The sequence below is a fragment of the Castanea sativa genome, chromosome 1 (assembly GCF_040712315.1).
Source record: "Castanea sativa cultivar Marrone di Chiusa Pesio chromosome 1, ASM4071231v1".
Lineage (NCBI taxonomy): Eukaryota > Viridiplantae > Streptophyta > Magnoliopsida > Fagales > Fagaceae > Castanea > Castanea sativa.
In genome coordinates, this window is record NC_134013.1 from 66,655,259 (window position 1) to 66,679,610 (window position 24,352).

Consider the following 24,352-nt stretch of genomic DNA (forward strand, 5'->3'; position numbering starts at 1 on the left):
GTCAACCTCTTATTAGTTTTCATTTAAGCCCACTATTAATATCACTTTTTCATTTACCAATAATCACTCACCACATCAGTAATTTGTAAAATAGTTTATATCTCTAGTATTGTTCTTTTTGGTATTGGACCAATAAAATTGCACATGGCTATTGCGTTAATAAAAGAGTAAATTGTAGTGATAACTGTTTGCAATGGAAATATTTTCACCCACATAAATGGGAATATTTTCATTTTACCAAAGATATAATTTATTTTTTCATAAAATACTTATTTTGGTTTCTAAATTTTATTCAAAATTTTTTTTTCATCCCTAAATTTTAAAAAAGTTCTTTTTTCATATTTAAAATTTGTAAAGAGTTTTTATAATAATTTAAATACAAAAATAGGGATGAAAAAAATAACTTTTTTTCGATAGTTTATGGGTGAAAAAAAATATCTTTTTTAAAGTTTAAGGGCAACAAATAAAACATTTTCAATAGTTTAGGTTCAAAAGATGAACTTTTCAATAATATAAGGGTGAAAAACAACTTTTTTCAAGTTTTAAGGATGAAAAACAAATTTTTGGTAAAATTTAAGAACCAAAATAGTAGTTTATCCATTTTTTTAAAAGAAAAGTGTGAAAAACGTTTTATTAATGAACTAAATCATTTTGAAATACAAATCAAGTGATAAATCTTCTACCCACACATTTGTGCCTGCAGTTAATATTGTTCTCTTAGCAAGGACATGAGCAAGTTGATTACTCTCGCTCTTCACATGCTAAAAACTACACCTCACACTAGAGTATTAGACCTTAGTCCCCAATTGCATCACCTAGGAATATAATTTGGCTTCCTCAATCTAAGGAATCTACATCCAATTGCTTTAGCCAAAACAAAGACTCCAAGAAGGGAAATGGAGGAAAATGTTTTCCTTAAGCTTTTTTTTTTTCAAAAAAGAATATTCTATATTTCTATTGTCACAAATGAAACTTCCATTAGTACGGCTAGCAAAATTTGTCCTGGAAAATGTGACAATTGTCAATAGTTGCACCATAAAAGATAGACACTTTTTTTTCATCCAAGGAGCATCATTCGTAATTCCAAACTAGTTATTATCAGAAGGCATCTATGAAATGGTCCAAAATCCAAATACCAAAATGCCCACTAATTCATAGGTGTAGATTTTTTTGAACAAGAATATGCAAAATGCAATGTGCAAGTCATCCCCACATTGGCAAGAACAGAAATTTTTATTTATTTTTTCATATGGTCCTTAATGTCAAAGTAGCTTGGAGGATTGAAAAAATAAATAAAATAAAATAAAATTTTATTCAAAGCGTGTGGGTAATTTTTTTTTTGGTGGGCCTTAAAAAGAGTGCGGACTTTGGTTAAAAACTCCAACCACTAACACAGCGACAACTGACAAGTTTGTGTTCGTTTTTTTATTTCTTTATCATTTTCTCGGATCACTGTGTCCCAAGTTGCATTAAGAATTGGTCCACTCCTCGGCAGTTGCGAGCCGACCATGCCACGTGTACACCTCTCAGGCACCCTCACCCACCGACCTATAAAAAAATTAGATAAGGTGGTACGTGTAACACTGTGAGTGTGCCATGTGGACACTACTAGTGAAAGAAATCAATATTGTAGACCCAGTACCAGTAGTCACCCATGTCGTACTGAAATTTTCAAACGTTTTACTGACTCCCAACCAACACAAAACTGAAAATGTTTTACAAACTATAAAAACGGTTTGCTCCAACTACCAAAATAACTCAACTACCACATTGGCCAATAAGAAGCTGCCACGTATGGTAGTTAGACCAAACTGTGGTTAAGTGTGTGCTGCGATTAGGTGAATTACGCGTTTGTGGGAGAAGTGAAAGAGAGAGAGAGAGAGAATTTCACTATTTCAGTCTCTTGAAAGTACTCTCTTAGGCCCGTGCGGTAGTTTGGAGTGAAAATAATGAAGATAAAAAATAAAGAGAAGAAAATAGATATTTTTTACTGTTCATTTGAAGAGAAAACAAAAAAAAGATGAAAAATCGGGAGGAAAATTTTTCTCCCAAGCCCACAAATATTTTCCTCCCAAATTGGAAGGAAAATGGTGGGAGAAAACTTTGGGATGGGGGCTTTTTGATGCTTCTCTTCTTCTTCTTTTTTCTTTTTTTTCAACGTTACCGAAATTTTTTTTTTTTTTTTTTTTTTTTCTTCTTCAACGTTATTGAATGTTGTTTTTTTTTTTAACATTAGTTGAACATTTTTTTTCAACGTGACCTAATCTAATTTTTACATTATAATAATAAAAATAATAATATAAATTTATATATATGATGTGATAAATTTTATATTATGTAACGAGTATAAATAAATCTATTTCTTACATAGTATGTAACAAGGATATAATAGTCAATTTATATAAATTACATTTTCCATCCTCTCACTTTTCCACCCCTCCAACCGGACACACAAGAGGAAAAACTAAATATTTTCCATCCTCCCACAATTTTCCATCCTCCCAATTTTTCACTCCTCCAACCGAACAGACCCTTAGAGTAAAACTTAAAAGTCACAACATATGAGCTTTATATTTTGTAAGAAACTGAGAAACATATGTACATATTGTAAGAAAGAAGCCGTTTTATAAGATAATTTCTCATGCTTTGTACATAATCTCAATGTTGAAATTTTGTCAAGGAAGAATTAACAATAAGAATACTATAATGATAAAATAAAAGATAATAGAATTTTAATACAATTGTTTCTGGGTGAAGAGGCAAGAGGGAGAGTGCAAAAGCTCTTTTAACTTTTTAAAATACACCTTTCATTTGGCTATTCTATAAATTAGTGTATAATTTGTGCATATACACGGTATAATTGAAAATAGTCATAATTACACACATATATTATACTTTGTGTAAAAGTTATACATTTTTTAAGTCATAAATGAGTTTTACTCTCTTTTTTATTATTTTATTATTTTTATATACACTTGAGTTTACTTTTTTTTTCTTTATTAGGTTTCTTTTATGGTTTATTCATATTAAACTCCTCATCTTTTGCACAATATTAACTCACTTAAAAAAAATTTATTTAAAACTTAGATTGGATTCATGACGCAAAATTAGACAACAATTGAAATTCAATTTAGAATCTAATTGGATTTTTTCTATGCTTTGGCTTTAATTATAAAACAAAGTTTACCTCCAACTAATTTGGTAAAAAATTCTTCAAACCTCTTATATATTTCTTTTTTGGGTGTGAATTTTGAAAATTTAATCATTGAATTTCATGTTCCTTATGTTATTAATATACACACAAATTTTGTTCAAATCAAATGTGATTTACTATTCAATCAATAAACTTTTTTTTTATACACAATTTTAGATTACAAGAACATGAAATTTTAATATTTATTTGATGATATAACAACTGATTTTTTATTTTCTTTAAATTTTGCAAGCATAAATGATATAATAAGAAAATGTAATCCAATTAATGGTTAGATTTTCAAAATTCACACTCAATATAAAGATATATAAGAAGTTGAAGGGTTTCTCTCCAAACTAGTTTTCAAAAAAACTTTGTTCTTAATTATATATAAAGATGACTAATGTATCGTATTTTTTCTTCTTATTGCTATATATAATTCAATGTATATGTTCTCAAAAGGTAAATTTATTTATTCTTAATAGAAGTCTTTTTTTGAAACCCCCTCAGTCCCTCACCTGCTTGTTATTTTGCATTGGAGAATGGATACTATGTTTTTCTTTATTTTGAGCAATGTAAGGACTATTTTGACGTAAATTTTATTGTTAGATATAAAATAACGTATGGCAACCACACACACATATATATATATATATATATATATATATATATAGAGAGAGAGAGAGAGAGAGAGAGGTTATTATTTATATTTAAGATTTTGACATAAGTTAACCAACTTAAAAAAAGTAGATCTATTATTGATTTAGTGGTATATTGTAGTTGATGTATAATAAAAGTAATTATAATGGTAGATTTATATCAAAATAATGTTGTATTAATCACGATTTATCACTATAACAAGTTGCAAAAATATTTTAATAAAATTTGTGTCCCAACATTTCTTAAGAATTAATGGCCCACGATAATGTGTGTGTAGGGGTATTGGGCCCAGTAATTTATCAAGGATGGCCCAACGAAGTCTTTTGGGCTAGAAACCCAAATCTGAAGACATCAAAATGATCTTGGAGTATCTAAATGTCCAATTACGTCCGAGGAGTAGATTTGTCCTCGGGTTATAGGATGAGATAGGATGAGAAGTTTAGTGTCCTCGGGTTATGTTATAAAGAATCCTACGACTACGGGAATTCATAGTACACGAGGAGGATAATAGAAAGAGCGGTGGAATATTTAAAGTAAAGCTGCTACCACCGCCCATACATTAAAAGCTCTGTAATTGATACGCTGACTGCATAGATGGAAGGATGGGACCTGAGCATGAAGCTTGGAACTTGGTCCCTAACCCCAGCGGGCTTTAGGGAAGAATGGATGGGACAAGTATCCGGAATCAGGATTGTAACCATGAAGTGGAAGATGATGAAGAGAATGAAATGAGTATAAATAGAAGGGAAGACATACGAGGAAATGAGAGGCTTTTTCAGGAAGAAAAAGAGCCAATAGTATATGATAATCAATATTTGTATCCAAACTTAAGGAAATACTATTATAAACTATCCTCGGATTTCGTCCGAGGAGGAATTCTCAGTCTTACTTTTGCAAACAACTCTTTAATTTGTCCCATTGGGCCCAAAGCCCGTTCTTTCCTTTATTGTCTAAACCATCCTTGAAATCTAGATTACAAACCCATCCTCTACAAATTTATTGTAAAGAAAGGCCTTTCAAGCTCATCTCCCTCCAGTCATAGTTTGGGAATTTGAATTGTGTCCTTACAGTGTGTATTTGGTATGTATGATTCAATTGTACCGGTAAAAATAGAGTTTTTGCTCAAAAAAAAAAGAGAGAATAAAAATAGCGTTTTACTTGGGGAATGATTTAATGGCCAAAGATTATGTATGTTAGGTCTGTATGATTCCATTGTGCTTACCAAAAAGTAAAATTTCACTGAAGTTAGGCTTAGGCCTCAATATTTTTCTAGATTTTGATACGACTTGGTAGCAAAATGTTAAAATTTTTGTGTTAAGATGGCCGGAGTAGCTAATTATCAAATCAAAACAACAGACATGGAGACAGGGGCACCATTGCTGGTTTTGGAAAACATGATATGGCTGCATACAATCACAAACACAATCACATCAGCCATAATGTCCTATAAGTATAATGAGTGAAGAGGGAACCTCTAAAGTTTAAACAAAACATTTTAATTTTGGAAAGACAGTGATTAACTAATTTTAAATTATAGTTGTTAATAGCGTAAGATACGCGATACGTATCATATAATAAAATTTGTGTATATATTAAAAAAATTAAATGTACCATAAAAAATCTTTTTATTTTACTTTACAATAATTCATTAATAATTACAGAGAGTGAGAGAATTTGAATCTTAGATACTTTCGTTGAAAATACGAAGAGAAACTAACTGGTTAATAATGAAAATGGCATGTCAAATTAATTTTTATTTTTTTATTTTTAAGGGAGCATGTGGAATTAATCTAAGGTAAGTATATTATTAATTAATTATTTCTTAATATTACATGGTAAGGTTCAATGTCCAGAATCAAAAGTAGAAAAACGACAAACATTACAAAAGACACAATTGCGCGTTGGACTACGACTAGCAATCACCTCCCAAAGGTGAACGATGCAGTTAGAAGACTCATCATGTCATGTGAATGTGATTCAACACACCAACAACCGCTCTTTTGGGTCGAGAATTATTTGGGGGAGGGGGAGCACATGCCTTTCCCATGTTGTGCCACTCATGCATGCATATATTTATTCATAGTAAATAATAATATTGGATAAGAAAATACTACTTTTTTGCGGTGCCGATGAGTGCTAAGAAAGAAAACAGTCGGTCAGTCATTTAGACCGTTAGATTGGGTGTCGGTTCCTAGTTTATACGCGTCATGGATTTTTTTTTAAAGTCCTTAATTGATGGGTCTTGTGCCAATGTTTGCTTAACATGAATCCATGGGTCAGTAATGACTTTTAATTAGTTTAAATTTTAGTGATAGACAAGACTAGGGCTTTATTGTGTCGTTTCATACTTGTCTTATTAGTCAAAACAAATCCGGGTCCCATACAAAAAAAATAAAAAAATAAAAATCGGAGCCCCACTTAAACTACTAATTTTGGACTCAAAAGTTGCAACTTGCAATATACCCAAACTCCTACCCCCAACACCCCTACAATTTCAATTTCGATTTCGATTTCAATTAACTTTTACTTCAGTTGTCACATTAAATTATAAAATTTAGTTTTTATCAATTTAATCCTCACTTTGTCAAAATAGTTGTCATTTATGTTATTAGTCTATTTAAACGACACCATTTAAATTTATATATATATATATATATATATATATATATTAAAAATTAACTAATCATAATGTTTTATTTAAAAAGAAATGGAACTAACCACGTGGTTGAAATGACACATTTTTCGGCCGAATATAGGGCTTTTAGACGATGTTGACTATCTCTCTTAAATCTTAATGGAAGAAAAGACAATAATGTTTATTCTTTTTCCGTGCTTAGTTTTTATGTTTTTCCAAACTAAAACCACCCATTCGCTTCCCGATCAAAACACTTTTTAAAACCCTTTTGATGACTGCAAGAAATGATCAAAACCCACATCATTTCTAATCAAAACATAGTTTAGATCATTGCTTGTCTTCCCCAAATTTATTTTCTCATTTCCCAATTAAAACCCCCCTTCTTCAAATTCGTGCTATTTTCTTAATCCGCCCCAATCAATTCCGTTGTGAGATTTGTCCAATTACCATCAGGATTTCAAGTTTATTTGGTTTCTACTTATTAGAGTTCTTCTTCTTCCTTTTTTTTTTTTTTCCTTCTTTTTTTTCTAATTTTTAGTTAAATACTAAGTTGCAGTGGTGGAACTCAAGCCAAGGGTGGGGAGCCATGGCCCCCCAACTTAAAAAAAAAAAAAAAAAAAAAAAAATCCTTTATTTCACTTATAACTATTGAACCTTTTTTAAGATATAGCCTATAAAAATAGGGTTAGCCCCCCAAAAAAATATAAATAGTTCCGCCCCTGCTAAGTTGTAACCATAATTATTTTGGTTTCTACTTATTAGAGGGTTTATATATTCAAAAGGAGGAGGGGAGGGAGGGCATTAACAGATTAAGTTCTTCTAGCATTGACAAGATAAATCCACCATAGAGTTCTTAGAACTTTATCCAGTCATTGTGAAATGGATTAGATTTTATCACGTTATCAATATTTAATATTTAAGAAAACATTAACTTATGATTTTGCATCTACTTAAAATATCAAATATGAAGTAAAAATCTAACCCGTTTATTTTAAGATGAATGGATACATTTTTAAACACTCTAGTCGAGTTACCATAAGAAGAATTTTAGAGGATCGGGATCCACGGTTGACATATATGTTGAACATGAGATAACAACTTAAACCTTTTTTTTTTTTTTTTTTTTAATAATTTTTTATTGGTAAGAGGACCCATATTCAATTTTCATTAGATATTGACGCCTGATCCAGTCTACATCTCCAACACATCACTCAAGCCATTAGGATGGGTTGGTCTCGGACAAGCCCATAATGTGTTTCAGCCTCCAATTAACGTTGATACAAATGGGCCATGCTTAGCCTTCTGCCATGTTTAAACTTCTTGCTGGGTCAAGGAAAGAATGAGCAAGCAGTACAACTTCGGGATACTTTGCAGGGTCAGTTCTGACTTAGTCTTAAACAGTTTGAACTTGTTGAGGAATGTGAACTACGAATGAGGGAGGGATGACGGGGCAAAGGTTTGGTAATCAGGTAATAATAGTATAGAAACCAAAATGGAGCAATGAAAATTCAACTCTTTCCTTTTCATTTGACGTATATTCCTAATAAGATAATATACACACCATAGCTTGCGTTTTGGTTTTCACACGCTCATTCACTCTCTATTCTTCATTTGCCTCTACAATTTACAGCTTTCTCCTTTATTTTCCGATGCTGATTACATGACACTTTTCGTATGGATCAAGACTAGTAACTTTTAACTACAATAAACTTACAATAGGTATCTACTTACCATAGACTGGACTTACTTGTTGCTTCATTGAAAGGTCCCAAAACAGACTGTCCAACAAAAAAAGTGAAACACGTTAAATAAATGGATGGGGACTTCTGCCTAAATTGCAGGAAAAAAAATGGAAGCTAAACAGCTTATGGAAACCTTTAAAAATAATAAAAAATAAAAACCTCCTCAATATCACACGTGAAGATATGAAACCAACCATATTAAGAAGCCGGAATGCTGCTGGCCGAGTGAATTTTCTAGCAAAAAGAAAGCATGTGGATGGTTTACCCTTGCTAGTGCACCATTCTCTTCGGTACTCAGTCTCATAATAGATATTATCTATGTCCTACAAAGGTCATCAAATTTTTTATTATGCTCCTGATCCCTCATTTCATAAGAACAGATAATGTAAAGGCTATTTTAATTGAAACCAAATAATTTGCATGCCTCATAGATTCTAATGTAATATCTCAAGCTAGTGTTAAACTTGAATGGGACATGAAATACGAAATTAATTTTATTCTAAGTTTCTTTTGCTTTACATTAGAGATTGTGTATATAGCATACATAGTGCTAAACAGATGTTCAATGCAAACATAATTTTCCATGAATGACAAAATTAAAACGGGAAGTCATTCTTTTGTCCTTCGAATATTTCCTGCTAATTACCATAAAATAATTTACTGCAAGTTTTCCGATGAACATCCCACACAAATGGAAATCTTAGTATTCCAGTAGTTGACTTCTGTTAGTCTGAAACATTAAATAGCTGAGCACTAAACAGTGAGTCCTCCTCTCCCTTCCTTTCTTTATTTATTTATTTTTAATTTTATTTAACCCTCCCATAGTCAAACCATTTTGCAGGTTCAACCACATATGAAAGCTCTAGTTAATTTAGGGGAAGATAAGTCCTCATAATTACACTGGTTTCAGAAAATATTCAAGGAAAATTAGATTCTTGCTATCACTGGATGGCACAGTGAAAAGTGTTAAATTATGAATAAGTTAGCACACCATTTTCAAGATGTATTTGTAAACATTCTAACATCATGAAAATTGTATTTGCCTTGCATGAGAGATGTGACAAACATGCCAACAATTTGATTTCCGATATGCACCCCAAGAGAATTAAGTTGATTTTCCTTAATTTTGGAGAACCATTTCAATCAACTAAGTATAATTCTTTTAACATTGGTAATTTACACACGCACCAGATGGATCTTGAATCCACGACCTAACTCTCCACCTAGAGCTTAAAAGAGGAAAAGGTGCCAGTTGTGCTTGAGCTCATTAGCAACTAAGTATAATATTGCTACTAGCCAAAAAACAAAACCTGAGGTATAATAGTATGCAACAAAGCCGTTTCTAAGGTAAGTTTTCTTGCTAGCAGATTGTTTTCAAGAGACTTTTATCTAATACATTAACACATCCATGAGATAGATATAAGGGATGCAACCTACAACTATTAATTAGTGCTCAAAGGATGGCTTGCAAAGACAGCAGCAATACCTTTATAGATTGGATAAGCGTAGGAGTAGCATCTGAAAATTTGTAAGTTACAGGATGCCATCCACGACGTTCATGGTCTTTGGAGGATGAGAGATCCCATGAACTATGTGTCAGTGATCTTCGTGTGATTTCTCCCTCAAAGCCTTCTTGCTGAAATGTGAAAGACAATGGTCTTAGAACGTCAATTATAAATCAGGTTGTTATATTGACACTACATTCTTAGCTTCTCAGACTCCACTTTCCATATTTGTAATTAAAATCTTATGCAGTGAAACACGGAATGCAAGAATCTACAAGAAGATTTTAAAAGGCTGCCCTTACTTAGAGAAAAAATAGGGGGGGGGGGGAGGCGTGGGGGAGCTGAAACCTCTTGTGAATGAAAATATAATCCGTGGATGTTACTTTTGAATGGAGTCCTATTATTTAAGTATTAAGCTTCATTTCAAATTTCATCCTAAATCCTGCTACAAATGCCTTCTCAATAAGCATGTTTTTGTTCAAGTATATAGTTTAAGAATCAGAAAGACAGTTTGCAAACCACATTTTAAAACAGGTTTGAAGGCTTGCTATTATTGGTTCTATTTCAATATCTTGTTTGACTTTAGATGCCATACCCAATTTTGACATATGTTAAGTATCTATGTCAGCATGTCATAAATATTATGAAGCAGAACATCAGCACAATATAATATCAACCAACATCTCTAGTTAAGAAGAACCGGAAGCCTCCCAGTTTATTAGCTTTGCATTTGACTTCATCTTCTGCTTTCTGACAACTTATATCTACTGCCAGGTGTGCAGAGAACCAGAAAGCAAAAAATACCTCCAATAAGGTTGCCAATGTGTTATTCCACCAAATAATTCATAATTAACTAAGATATGTCCATTGAGGTTGCCAACATTTTGCATCAACAAAATAATTATAAATTATTAAATCTTCTTGGTGCTAATTTATTATTTTATTATGAGAAAACACCACTAGCAAATTTCACATATAACAGAAACTAAGAGCCAACGGTGACTTGAAATTTTGAAAGCACTAAGCCCAGAATAAGATGGAAAACTATCTTCTGATTTTTTTTTTTTTTCAAAATGTCTTTAAGAAAGAATTAAGACTGTTGAAAATGCTGTTGTCATAATCTAAAAGGGGTTCATCCATCTCTAAAGATAAGTCAAAATCTTAATTGACATAGACAAGGGTCCGAATAATTGGATAAGAATTTATCTTACAGCCAGTAATGTCTGAACATAGTGTTCATCTGGTATACAATTATGCTCCTTGGATGCATCAGTTGGCTGCACATGAAAGGTAAAAGAAATAAATAAACTTTATCTAATTCAAACATCTTCCTGAGTCTCTCTCTCTCTCTCTGATTGGTAAGTCTACACAAGCAACCCATGAGTTTTGATCACCCAGCCTTACCCTCCACCCTTTATTATGGGGAGAGGAGGTGCCATTTGAGCTAGATCTCATTGGTGGGTAACTCTTATTAATTAAATTAGTATTTGACCTCAAGATCAGATTCTGGAAATAAATTACAGTACTGCATGTGTGCAAATACATTTCATACGTCAGAACATCAATGTATGGCTACCAAAAATACTTTCTTAGAAAGCTGGTAAAGATCCAGTGCTGGGAAAGCCGATGGATAACTAAATAATGTTTCAAAAGAAAACTGAATAAAGAAAAGTAACTTACAAGGGGATGATCTCGCCAAAACTCAGGTAGTGATCTCCTCTGCATTATTTCAAAATATAGAACGGGTAAAATTACAGAATCCTCGACAAGGAAACTTGAAAAATGTAGGACTTCATAATGATGAGAAAAAATTGTAATACAAACATGTCTCAAATAGTGAAAGCTATGAAGAGTACACAATCAGAAATTAAAACCGTATGCACTAAGAAATATATTAATCATTGAGAGCAGCCGAGCATGTCTTCCCAGTAAAGTAGCTTGGTTTTGCTCTTGCATGCCTAACATTACACTTCATTTTCAACATCTAGATGTTCACGCAGGTGAATTTCAAAATAAATTTATTTTTATAAGGGAACATATGTACATTGTGCCAAATTTTCAAATGTCAACATGTCACCAAAGTTCTTAAATATCTACACTACAATAGCAAAATAGGGACAATATGAAGTTTAAGCACCTATGATTTTTCTAGCTGATAATAAAGATGATCTCTTCAGTCTGCTTTGTGCCCTTTTTGCATAAAGTAGTGTTTTTTCAATATACATCTTTCTCACTTATAAATTTTTTTTTTTTAAAAAAGAAGATTATCTCTTCACATTTATATAGTGGATATAGCCACAAATCATAATGAAGACAACTTGCCTTGCAATACTCTTGAAACCTGGGAAATATAGTAATGTCTTTCACAACAACCTCTGCATGCTTTCTGGTCAGAACAACCCACTGCAAGAAGATGAAGCAAAGACATGAGTCAGACAGTCTATTTCTAGAATTTTTATTGAACACCAGAAGCAATAAATCCAATATGTAAAATTCTTACCTGAGATCCTTTCCTCCAGTTATGAACTGGAATAACAGGATCCATTTTTGGATTGTAGCGACCCTCTTTAGTATCAGCAAAGCTGCTTCCACCATTTAATTGTCAAAAACACATTAGTAAAGGTGACCAATACGAAATGTGCATAGATCTGATAATGCACCAAGCATATCTTAATAAAAGCTTGAATCATCCTACCTCAGCAAGGGTATGGAAGAAAAAGGAGATCAAAGACATTCGTCCACAGAGGAAATACATACATAAACCCAAACATAATTTGTATCTGTGTTTGCGTGTGTGGGTGTGTGTGTGTGTGAGGGGGAGGAGAGATGCACACACTTGTTTAAGGACTGGACCACTGACCTGTCTACAAAACTAGTTGATGTGGACATGATATAGTCATAGGTGTAGCTGAAGTTGTATAGAGGTATGCAGCTGAAAAGAGATCAAGTAACTGAAATATTGTTAGACAAAAAAATCACAAAAAAATAAAAGAAAAAATATACATTATTGTTTGATAATAAACAATGGACTTTGCTCCTTAACTAGACAACCACCTCCTAACCAATTAAATGCATGCATAATGAAGCATCTAAATAATCACAGTAAGAAAGTTCCAACTCAAAGACACAGAAATGCAGAGCATATACTCAAGCAGTAATTATGAAGATCAATTGTCACCTGTCTGAGAGAAACACAAAGCGTTCATTATAAGGATCATCAAGTGCATGCTTAAGTAATCTACGCTCTGCCTCAATCATGCTGGCTTCACCCCAGTCTACCTGGTATATGATAACATGAACTAAATATTGTCATGCCAATGAAAATAGCAAAGTAAAAATTTACATTTGATCACAACTTTTACCTTATGAACCAAGCCAACAGGAATGCATAAAGTACACTGATTAAAATCCACAGGTAAGCTACACTGTAATTAATTTTACTTTGGGCACTATAGGAATGTTATCACTATGTTAATGATCTATGCAACATAGATCTGGCAAATTAACCAAACATGTATAAGTAGGGAGTTGCAGCAATGGAGCATTATATATACATCATGCATTCTCACGCGCACACACATACAAGTTATATATGTATGTACATGCACAAACACCATGACAAAAAAAAAAAATTAAACTGCTTCCAAAAACATATTATGCTGAGATATCCAAGTAACTGGCATGTAGTTTCTATATAAGATTCCACAGGAGGAATGAGAACCTGTATGCTATCGTTAACTTGACGATTCAAAAAATAGACCGATCTTGTTGTTGCCTTGTTGAACAGAAACCCAGGCCTAGAGTGAACAGAAATTGAAAATTTATTCTCCCCTCCCTGCACAACAAGATAATTCATTCTTTAGTAAAAATGGAAGACATCATATAGCTCGTATTTACAAGTGCTTTTATAAAATTCCACACAAAAAAAAAAAATACAGAGTTTCAATATTATCAAATACCGTAGAAACTATTGTATCTATCTTATATAATTAGTTAATTAGGAGATGCAGGGACATGTCTGCCCATAGTGAAACATCCCACAATGACCCCCTAACCCATTATCAAAATGATCAAAAGGGAGATAAAAAGTAACCTGCAAAATACAAGTGTTGTCAACATGAATTGATCCGATAAATTAAATTAGTATCTATGCTAATTTTATTCACCCTTTTGAACCAGTCAATTGTAAGCTTTTGAAGAAGCGGGTACAGTGAAAATCAAATATTTTAAGAAGATAGAAGTTGCAAATTGATACTCCAACTTTTTTTTATAGATAAGTAAGTTTTGACCCCAAGGGCTGGAGGAATGGAAGATTTGAACTGGTACCCGAACTCATTTTCAATAAAGATGCAATACAACATATTCAAAGGTACGTAACTGCACTCTCAACTTTTTGTAAAAATTTACAAAACATATACAAATTATATTCCAAATTATGAAATTACAGACAATCTATCTAGTCTTCATTATTGTCATTATATTTTCCTAAAAAAAACAAGCATATGCATGATACTATACTTGCAAGGAACAAAACAAAAAATAGCCAGTTGATTATCCCCAAAAATAATAAATAAGTAACTAAATTAAATGAAGTAGAAGAAAAATTGCTCATATATAAACAAAATGTCACATGAACCAATATGGAAATTATCTCTATATATTAAGATGATATAGAAAGTTAGTTATGGCTTCAAAAAATATCAAAAATACTCCTAATCTAATTAGATAATCCTTATTCTTAAAAAATAAAAAATGGGGTTAAAATTGTAATTCAACAAAATTCAAAAACGAAAAAAAAAAAAAAAAAAAAAAAAACCTACCCAAGAAACTTTTTTCCTAAAAATTAGGACACTCTATTTAAATATATCTCACGCATGTTTGATACATTTTTCCTAAAAACTAGCACACACTGTTTACTCCATTTCAAATCCTAAATTTTAGTTTCTTAAAAATTCCTTCCTGTGTGACCTCAATAATAATACATAAATTCAAATTGAAAAATTACATTAAACTCAAAATAAATAAATAAAATAGCCTCATTGCAGGTGCGGAGTGAGTGTGATGTGTTTGATGAGGCTAGTATTTATTAAACAGTTGCTATAAGTTATATTATAAGTTATATTACAAAAAACCATAGATGCTTAGAATGCAGTGTATATTGTCATCGATGAAGTTACACATTAGATGGTTTTTTTTTTTTGGTTGTTGAAAAGTACACAATAAATGGAAAATTCTAAAATTACAAAGAAACAATCTAATTACTATTATACTCATTTGAATATAATTTTACCATTATTCTTATTAAAACATAGACATAGTGCTATATTTTTCAAAAGCTACTTAGTTCATACTCAAAAATTAATAATTAAGTAAACAAAGCAATAGGGAAATTAAATTAACCAAACACTCACCGTCCATAATAATTAGGTTAAACCATAAATTCTTATCCTCTCGTTCATAAAATTAAAATCTAATTACTATTATTGATAATATACTATGCCTAACAATATCAAAAACATAAATACAGTGCTATTCTGATAGAAACTTGGTTCATCCCCAAAAAACAAATAAAAAATCAGCTTAATTAGGAAATCACTCATTTATTATTATATATATAAACATGGTATTTGAATTAATCAAACAGTCACAATCGGTAATAATTAGGAAAAACCACAAATGCTTAGCAAGTAGCAGATATTACATCACGTTGTTGACGAAATTGCAAACAAATGTATCTAATAAAATACTTATCTACTATGCATGGAAAATTGGAAATCAAATTATTTAATCAAACAGTAACTATAGCTAAATCATTGGGGGAAAAAAGTGAAGAACCATGAAAGCTTAAGAGTAAAAGAAAACATACACGAAAGAATGAGTCCCAAACTATTTCAAGAGGAAGCCGATTCCTGGCGATGAACAAGAAGGCGATCTTCGGCTTCTGGAGCCTCGGGCCGAGCATCATAATCCGACTGTACTGGCTCTGCATCATCATCACCAAAGTTCCGAAGCAAAACCCTAAGAGAATCACCGCGAATAGCTTCCTCCTCCATTTGTACTGCGATTTCTGCTGCTGCGTAGCCTTTCGCTTCATCTATCTATCTATCTATCTATCTATCTAGCAGAGCCTCGCGGTGGTTTCGCTCAATTGTGGAGAAGCTGAAGCTCGAAATATTCATCGTCTTTCTGACGAAGACTCATCGATTGGATCCATTTGCGAGAGAATTGGCGGAGTTCGATGACTCGAGGTGCGTAAATTTGGATTTCGTGAAAAAGGATGAGAGAGAGAGAGAGAGAGAGAGAGAGAGAGAGAGAGAGAAAAGGCGGTGGAGAATTGAGATTCTCGTGGAAATGGAATTGGCGTGGGAATTGGGGAAGAATGGGAATTGAATTTAATTGAAATGAAGAAGAGTGGAGAAGACTGTAGAGGAGACTTATATATATATATATATATAAAAGAGAGTGAGCGTTGGAGCTTTGGAAATTGAAAGTGGAGTTTCTATTTACTATAGTAGTGGACTGACAGAGACTGAGTTGGCCTTGCTTGGCAAGTCAGAATGTCAGATTCCTTTTTCTTTTCTGAACTCTTTTTTAAGTTATGTGTCACATAAAGTGTTTTTTTTTTTAGTAGTTGAGTGTGAGGTAGGGGATCAAATTCTCATATAAATGTTTTTTGTTTTGTTTTGGTGAAAATATACTTTTTGTCAAGATGAAAAAACAAAGCTCGAAATATCTACTTTTTTTCTTTTCTTTTTTTAAGATAAACCGGCAATTTTATTTGGTCGAAAATGATAATTATTTTTATTTTTGAAATTTAAAAAGTAATTTTCTTTCTCAGCAAAAAAGTAAAAAGTAATTTTTTTTTAGAAACACGACAAAATTATCACAGTACTTTTTAAATTTTAGAAGAATTTTAAAGGAGAAAAAATACCTTACTCCTTACACTTAATGTAAGTTCACCTATCTCTTTAAGTTCTCCAATGGTGCACTTAACCTTTTTGTGCATTGAAGTAACATGAAAAAGTTGGTCTTTTAGTTATTATTTATGGAATTACACGCATAACGTGCATGTATGAAGAAAATTACAAATACTAAAGACTTTTTTTTTTTTTGGAAGAATACTAAGACCTTAAATACCCAATTAATCACTCTTTAGGACAAAACACACACAAACATGTGACTACTATGCACTCTTGGCGCAATTGTCACTTCATAAGTATAAGTATTTGTGAAGTGTAAGGGACAAATGTCAAAATCTAAATCTCCAAGAGAAATTCACACACATATACACTTATATTAAATTAGAGTAGAATTTATATCTTATATATATATATATGAAGGGAGTAATAATAGATTAAAATAGTGTGAACTTTGTTGATTTATGTGCACCTTTTGTCCTCAAGAACGATTAATGGGGCTATTAAAGTCTCAAGATTCTCAAATTGTGTCACCCATGTAATTTCATGCATAGTAAGGTGTAACATTTGAATTCTCAAATTGTGTCACCCATGTAATTTTATACATAGTACAGTAAAGTGTAACATTTGAAAGATCATGGGGGCAATATAATATTCCCATACGCTAGATAAAGTGCATTTTCCCCAAGTTAAAAAGGCATCAAATTCATTCGATTTGTAACTAAAAAACTCAAACTTCGTTTAATCACAAATGGATTGGATGACAAAATTGATACCTTCTAAAACTTTTCAAGGATAGAAAGTTTTAGTTCTTAAACAAAATGCTCTCTCTCAAATGTTTTTAAGGTGGTTCAATGTGACTAATGGCCATCTTTGTAGTGAGAAATATAAAAAAGACATAATTGGAAGCATTCTATATTTAAATATTGTCTATAGTTGGTCATGAAAATGGAATTATAAAAATACCTAAATAATTGGGAAATAGAGAGACTGAGAGAAACATAAGAACTACCAATCGAAGTTGTTAAGACTTCAATAATGAATTCTTTGTTGGTACTCTTTATTCAGCTTATTGTATGTTTGTTTGTATGCATTGCAATATGTTAAGCAGCTGTGGTGTTTTTAAATGCAAGCAATTCACCAACTAATTATAGAATTTGACTGAGGAGGTTCAAATATGTGTAATCAAAGGGATATGATGAAAACTAAGTCTTGTCCAACGTCGATATCTGATTATTTAACAACTATAATAAAACCTTGCAATATTTAAATAAAAAAAATTTGCCTCTTTTTTTAATATAATAATATCACTTTGATATAGAAAAATTGAATCTAATTCATCACACACAGTAATACAGTCGCCTTCAATGTTGACTTGCATGTTATCTTTGGACTTACATTAAGCCATTGTAGGTGCCAAGATTCCTCCATGAAAATTACCTCTCTTCAGGCTCCTTCTTCTTCTTCTTCTTTTTCTTTTCTTGATGGGAAGGATGTGTTTGTTTGTTTCAGATTACTTTCTAGTTTAATTTATCTATTGCACTAAAAAAAAAGTATAGTTGTACTTTTATATATCTGAAAAAATTAAATAAATAAATAAATAATAAAACTCAACCTTAATTAGCTAATAAGAGCGCCCAAAAAAAAGAAAAAGCAGACAAGAATTTGATTAAGGAATTGTTCGAGGTAGATTATAGGTAATTGTTTAAGGGAAAAAAATAACGCAAATAATTTGCATCCACAATATATATGTAGTTGTCACTGATATCAAGCTCAAGTTACTTATTTGAGCTTCCTAAAAAAAATTAATTATTTGAGCAAGAACAAAATACTTTACCAGTTGAGCTATAATGATATGAAAGACAAGTTTAAGATTCATCTTACTAGATGAGGCCAAGTCTATTAACCATGATCATCAAGAAAACATTTTTCTATATTAATAAAATAAAAATTAAAAAAAAATTGGTGGGACACTCAGTTGATTTTTTTTTTTATAGGGCACTCAGTTGATTTGTTTGTTAATATAGTTTATGTTACAAAATTATGCTCAGATAAATTTGTATCTTTTTGAATTCTAAGAAAAATATATATAGTCCATTGAAATTAGAACTAAAATAAAAATAAATAATTTTAAAAACTTCCAATAATTTTCTCAAAAGTGGATTACTAATTTTACCCTATTGATGAAAAGTAACCATCCATTTAAAATATCTAGACTAACTAACAATTAAAGAAACTAGACAACTAATAGCAACGAGATACAATTTTGGAAGGAAAAAGTTTTACCTTCAAATTAGTTTGAAAATTCCCCTAACCCACAACGTAACAAACTAACAGTTGATAAAATTATTCACATATACTTGTAATCATATAACTTTTTTTTTTAGAGAGTTTCAACCTACGACGTTCGCTCCTGATAATAACTCTTTATTATCGGACCAAGACACCAATTAGTTTTTGGTGTAGGCGGAGATTGAATCCCAGATCTCTTATACAACTATCAGAAACTTTACCAGCTAAGCTAACTGGAACCCATTGTAATCATATAACATCTCTAATGAAGAAAAATATTATATCCTCAATATTTTCAAATTAAATTCTAAGTGACAAGTTGTTACTTGATTGCTACTAGTGAACAAAAAAACAATTTCAATGGTTGGTACAAATTAAATTAGAGCCAAAAACAACTTACCATGTAGGATTTGTTGTAAAAATATTGTAAATTAACTCTTCACATTTAATGAGTCATATGTGACAACTTTAAATAATACAAATGAATGATTTTATGAATCACCATGTGATGGGTTTGAAGAAATTCCTTCAAACCAATTTGAAGAAAATCTTTGTACATTTTGGAATGCTTGAAAGAATGAAGGTGGAATTTAACACATTTAATCAAGTTTTTTTAAAATATTGTTAATCTGTTCAATACTTGAATACGTTCCCAAAAAAAAGTTTATATTTTATATATTTTAATTAATGAATTTTAATATATAAAAATTTAAATTAGAGAATTCATAGAAAAGGGCTTACTTAATTTAATTGTTTTTAGAGGAGATCAAATCAAATTTAATATTAAATTGTTGGTTTTAGGTTACTTTATCCAGAGAAACAAAGAGTTCTGATTAGTTTCAACAAACATAGTTTAGATCTATTTGTATCTTTAAAATAAATTAAAAATAAATATTAGAATGACGATGTGGAAAATATATGAGCGTATATGTGTCAATATTAGAAGAAATCAACGAGAAGACATAAGCTTTCATTTCATTTTATTATCTTAAAAATAAATATTTGTGATTTTTAGTACATTGATATTCGCTTGGACCACCTTTAATCCATTTACATTTATATTCTACTGGACTAGCTTATTTCCATTTTTATGCTGAGTTCTGGATTTCGAGTTCTGGATCTTGTGAATACATTAAGGGTTTGTTTGGATATCGCTTATTGCTGAAAATATTGTAACAAAAAATAATAAATAGTGCCCATGAAACCCAATTTTAAAGTTACTTTTGCGTTTTCCCGTACTTATTGGTTCGTGAACAATACACGGGACCTAAGGAAAAACGCAAAACGCCTGCCGCATTTGCTACGCAAACACACATTAGGTGTGCGTTTAGCTCCAAATTAAAAAACCAACTTATTTTACTATGCAGCTTATTTTTGCTGTTATTCATGAGTTTCACTGCACTTTTTAGTACTATTCATAGGTCACACTGTACTATTTCAGCTAATTTTTATCTTTATCTACAGTATTTTTAGCAAAAGGTTTTCAGTTTTAGCAAAATAAGCGAATACCAAACAAACGCTAAGTTCTGTTCTCTTGGATTATAATTTGCCAATATCAATTCTATTTCTTAGACGCGGTGTATCGATGCAATGGTTCTTTGTATCAAGAAAGAATCTACTCCTTTTGATTGGTCGTGTTTTTAAGAATGAATTTTTTTCATAATGAGTGACTGACCAGGTGGCTAAGTATTAGTCGAAGGGACTATGTAAAAATTAAATTACTCAAAAAAAAGAGAAATATGTCTACAACTAGACTTGTTCACGGGTTGAGTTGGGTCAATTTTAGGCTTCACCTAGGCCCATCCCACTCACATTGGGTGGAAGGTGGAGGGACCCGAAACCAACTGCCAACATCAATAGGTCAAGTTGGTTTTCAGCTCAGGTGAACGTCGACCAATTAGGTTTGTGGTGGAGGTCACTGAATTCTACTGAAACTCGCCAAATTTCATCAAAAGTTCCTATGTATCAATTGGGTTGAGTGATTTGAGTATTGGATAAGGAAACCCGCCACTTGACCGACCAGAATTGGTTCTTACAGGCGGAGACATGCAACCAACTGACTAGAGTTTTAGATCGGGCGGGATACAAGTCAACATCATGTGGCTTCATCGGTTTGTCAGGCTTCAGTCGGGTTTAGATGCCCCTATCCAAACATTTTCACAACAATTTCACAATAAATCCTAAGTAGTAGGTTCTTATTGGTTGTTATGGGAAATTTAAGTTATGAATTTAAATTAAAATCAACAACAACTTATCACTTATGATTTGTTATGAAAATGTTGTGAACGTAGCACCTCTTAAGAAATAATGATATTTATTATACTACTTGATGATGTCGAAAATCATCAGTAAGCCACATGGTCCTCACGTGCTCCCGATGAAGAACCTGCACAGTACAAAAGCTGAAGACCTTAAGAAGAGTACCGATGTGGTACCGGCCGAATACTCTCCGACGGTCAAGTTAGAGGAAATCTCTTATTCGCAACTCTAAAGTGCTAGAGTTGAGGTGAATTATGCGTACCTTCGTTCATGAGGGTTCTGGGGTATTTATAGTAGTGTAGGGCCAAAATCTGCTCCTTGACCAAGAGTTACTTTCCTTCTAGGAGAGTAACTCGTGGATTTTGTGTATCCCTTAGAGCTCTTTTCCTTATAGAAGTCTCTTTAATTAGGGTCAAATATGCAGCGCAAGAACTTTCTTTATACACGTATGCGTGGAGGATAAGCAAGGATAAGGACGAAGGTTTGCTTATCCCCTTCAGCTTTTTCCTCCGTCAACTTACGTTGCTGTTCCCGAAAGCGTCGTCAGCTCACAACCTTCAGCTTGATCTCGTTAGCTTTCCCCCTTCAGCCTTAATCTCGTCAGATTGCTCCCTTTAGCCTAATGCCGTCAGCTATGAGGCAAAGCCGCGGACGTTAATGGAAGGTGGTTTAATGAGTAGTACTGACGAGATAATTATCCCTGTCGCCTTTTTGAAGCGTTAAGAGCTAATTTTAAAATCATCCTCATCAACTGCCCCCAACTCCATGATCTCGTCAGCTATAGCTGATAGGTTATGGAGTTAATGCCGTTGGAAGGTCATTCATGCGTGGTAATTCAAGCCACCTTTAAATGCCAGGGCACGTGGCGCGGACTGATTGGCTCCGCGTCTAGACGAGCGTGTCGCTTCGTCTTCCGTGCCCCCATTGCCTATATATATTTCTCTTCTTCTTTCATTTCCAACTTTTCATCCTTCGCTGATACTGAGAGAGAAAGCGTCGCTTTTCGATCTCTTTTGCTTGTCAGTCTTCACGAGTTTGTCACCTTTTGCACCGTCACTTTTCATAAGAGCGTCTCTTGCCAAGGATTCACTTGTAAGTTCTTTTTCCTTTTCTTCATTTTACTTTCGTCTTTATAGTTTAGTTTCTATAGCGAGGTCGTCGTCTTAGGTTCTTAGAATGAATTCGTCGCTTGTAGGTAGTCAGATGTCTAGAGAGGCGACGAGTGAACAGTCGTCGATCCGCGAGGGAGCGGGTTATGACGAAGTCTTTCAATTAGGTCGTGAGCCCGAGAAGGGCTTCTCCTGTTCGTCAGAGGGGGGAACGTCAGCCCATTCTTCTGACGAGGAAGTGGAGAGTTGTAGTGAAGGTGAAGTGAGTGAGGGTGAAGACAAGGGCGATGAGAGTGAGGGAGAAGGAGCACGTGACGAAGGTAAAAGGACAGGTAACGGGAAAAGAAAGGGAGCCGATGCTGGGGGTAATGACGACGGTGGTGAAGAGGCCTTAGAAAGCACCTTAGGGGCCCCCGGGGACGACCGTCCTTTCATTTTACCCCCGAGTTGGACCGTCAACGAATTCTTGCCGTTAATGTCTGTCAACGTTTTTAATAACCTGAGTGCCCGTTATCAAATACTGGATGAGATTCCAATCCTACTCCCCGATGAGGGTGAGAGATGTTATTCAGGACAAACCGCGGATGTTGGCATGTATGATGCCATGTTCGCAATAGGATTAAGGCTACCGCTGACGGCATTACACCGTCAGCTGGCTAATTTTTTGGGAATATCCGTCAGCCAGATTGCCCCTAATGCCTTGTAAACATTTATCGGTGCCGAGATTCTGTGGGGTCGTCTAAGTGGTGGACACCGTCAGTTAACCCTAGACGAGTTTTTCTGGTGCTACCGTCCCCAGCATATCTCTTCATTAAAGGGGATATATCACTTTGCAGTAAGGAATAAGGAGTTAAAGTTGGTATTCGATATGCCTGACTCAAATAGGAAGTGGAAGGGTAGATACTTTTTTGTAGAGGAGACGAACTGGGTATGCCGTCAGGAGGAGTGGGAGTCAATGCCTCATGGTTTTGACAACACTTGGGCATATGTCAGGGACTCAGGTTGATCTCGTCTACTTCTTTACTTGGTTCATTTGTTCAAATCCTAACTCCGTCTGCTTTTCCTTTCAGCTAATATTCATCCATGCATTAACGCTGAACAAGAGGACTTCATCCACTGAGTGACGGCTATCTCATTGGACAATCGGAAGTGTCGGGACCTGATCACACTTGATGCTTTATATTTATATTGTGGTGGTTCGGAGCTGATGGAAGAAGCTTACAAGCTGAACGCCTATTCCCGTCGTCGTGAGAATCTTCCTGATTTCTTCCGTCGCTTCCCTTGTGTCGTTTCCTTCCTAAATTTCACTGTCTTTTGCAGAAATGGAGACAGCTAAGCAAAGAATACGGGCTGCTGCTACAGGAAGAGGAGAAGAAGGCCAAAGGGGAGGTAACGCCTTCGTCAGCTCCTAAGATCATTAGCAAGACAGGAGCTAAGAGGAAGGCCGACGGGAAGGATGAGCATTCTGGAAAGAAGGTGGTCATAACTCCTGGGGATAAACCCTTCAAGAAGCTATCACCTCCTAAGCTCGGCTGTGGGGCAGGCAAAGGGCTGATGACGTCATCAGGCCCCGTCAGCCAGAGACCCGTCTGTCGCCTTCTAACCCATAAGGATTATGACGTGGAGGTGACGGAGTTTATTCTAAAAGATGAAGAGATGGACCCCTGTGCCGAGCAAGAAACGGACGAGATAGGGGCGTTAGGCCTATTTGATCTTACTCGGGTACGCCTTCTCTTATTTTGATGCCAGACGAATTTTAATGACCTGACGTCTTTTCTCTTTGGCAATATAGGCTATGGTTCGCATCAAGGCCTTATTAGATAGGTGTGTCGCTAAGGAGGGGTGATTACCCGTTTGCATGAGTGTATCAAGAATTTGGCCGATGGGCAAGCACAATATAAGGATGTGAACCGTATCCTTGGTAAGGAGGTGAAGAAGCTAAAGGAGAAGTTGGAGGAGGAAGGTCACTGGCGGAAGTCGGAAGAAGAAGCCAAGCTGACAGTAGAAAAGGAGCTGAAGTCCATTCTAAGTCAGGTGGAA

At 33.6% G+C, this 24,352-nt stretch overlaps 1 protein-coding gene across 1 annotated transcript; it reads right to left on the reverse strand.

Annotated features, from left to right (window-relative positions):
- Nucleotides 1-7,981: 7,981 nt before the first annotated feature.
- LOC142625031 (glycosyltransferase BC10) lies at nt 7,982-16,153 on the reverse strand. Its single transcript, XM_075798764.1, has 11 exons — nt 15,602-16,153; nt 13,457-13,570; nt 12,914-13,014; nt 12,596-12,667; nt 12,236-12,317; nt 12,058-12,138; nt 11,416-11,454; nt 10,947-11,012; nt 9,717-9,866; nt 8,425-8,553; nt 7,982-8,266 (listed from the first exon to the last, which is right to left on the reverse strand). The coding sequence occupies exons 1-11, from the start codon at nt 15,827-15,829 to the stop codon at nt 8,216-8,218; spliced, it is 1,113 nt and encodes a 370-aa protein (XP_075654879.1). The 5' UTR covers nt 15,830-16,153; the 3' UTR covers nt 7,982-8,215.
- Between the last annotated feature and the right edge of the window lie 8,199 nt (nt 16,154-24,352).

What these genes read in the sequence shown, in the direction of transcription:
- LOC142625031 (XM_075798764.1), bottom strand. Translation starts at nt 15,829, where the DNA reads ATGAAGCGAAAGGCTACGCAGCAGCAGAAATCGCAGTACAAATGGAGG. An exon ending in ACTGGAGGAAAGGATCTCAG is followed by an intron (nt 12,139 to 12,235) that starts GTAAGAATTTTA and finishes ATCTTCTTGCAG; the next exon opens with TGGGTTGTTCTGACCAGAAA. An exon ending in ATGTTCAGACATTACTGGCT is followed by an intron (nt 9,867 to 10,946) that starts GTAAGATAAATT and finishes TTCACATTTCAG; the next exon opens with CAAGAAGGCTTTGAGGGAGA.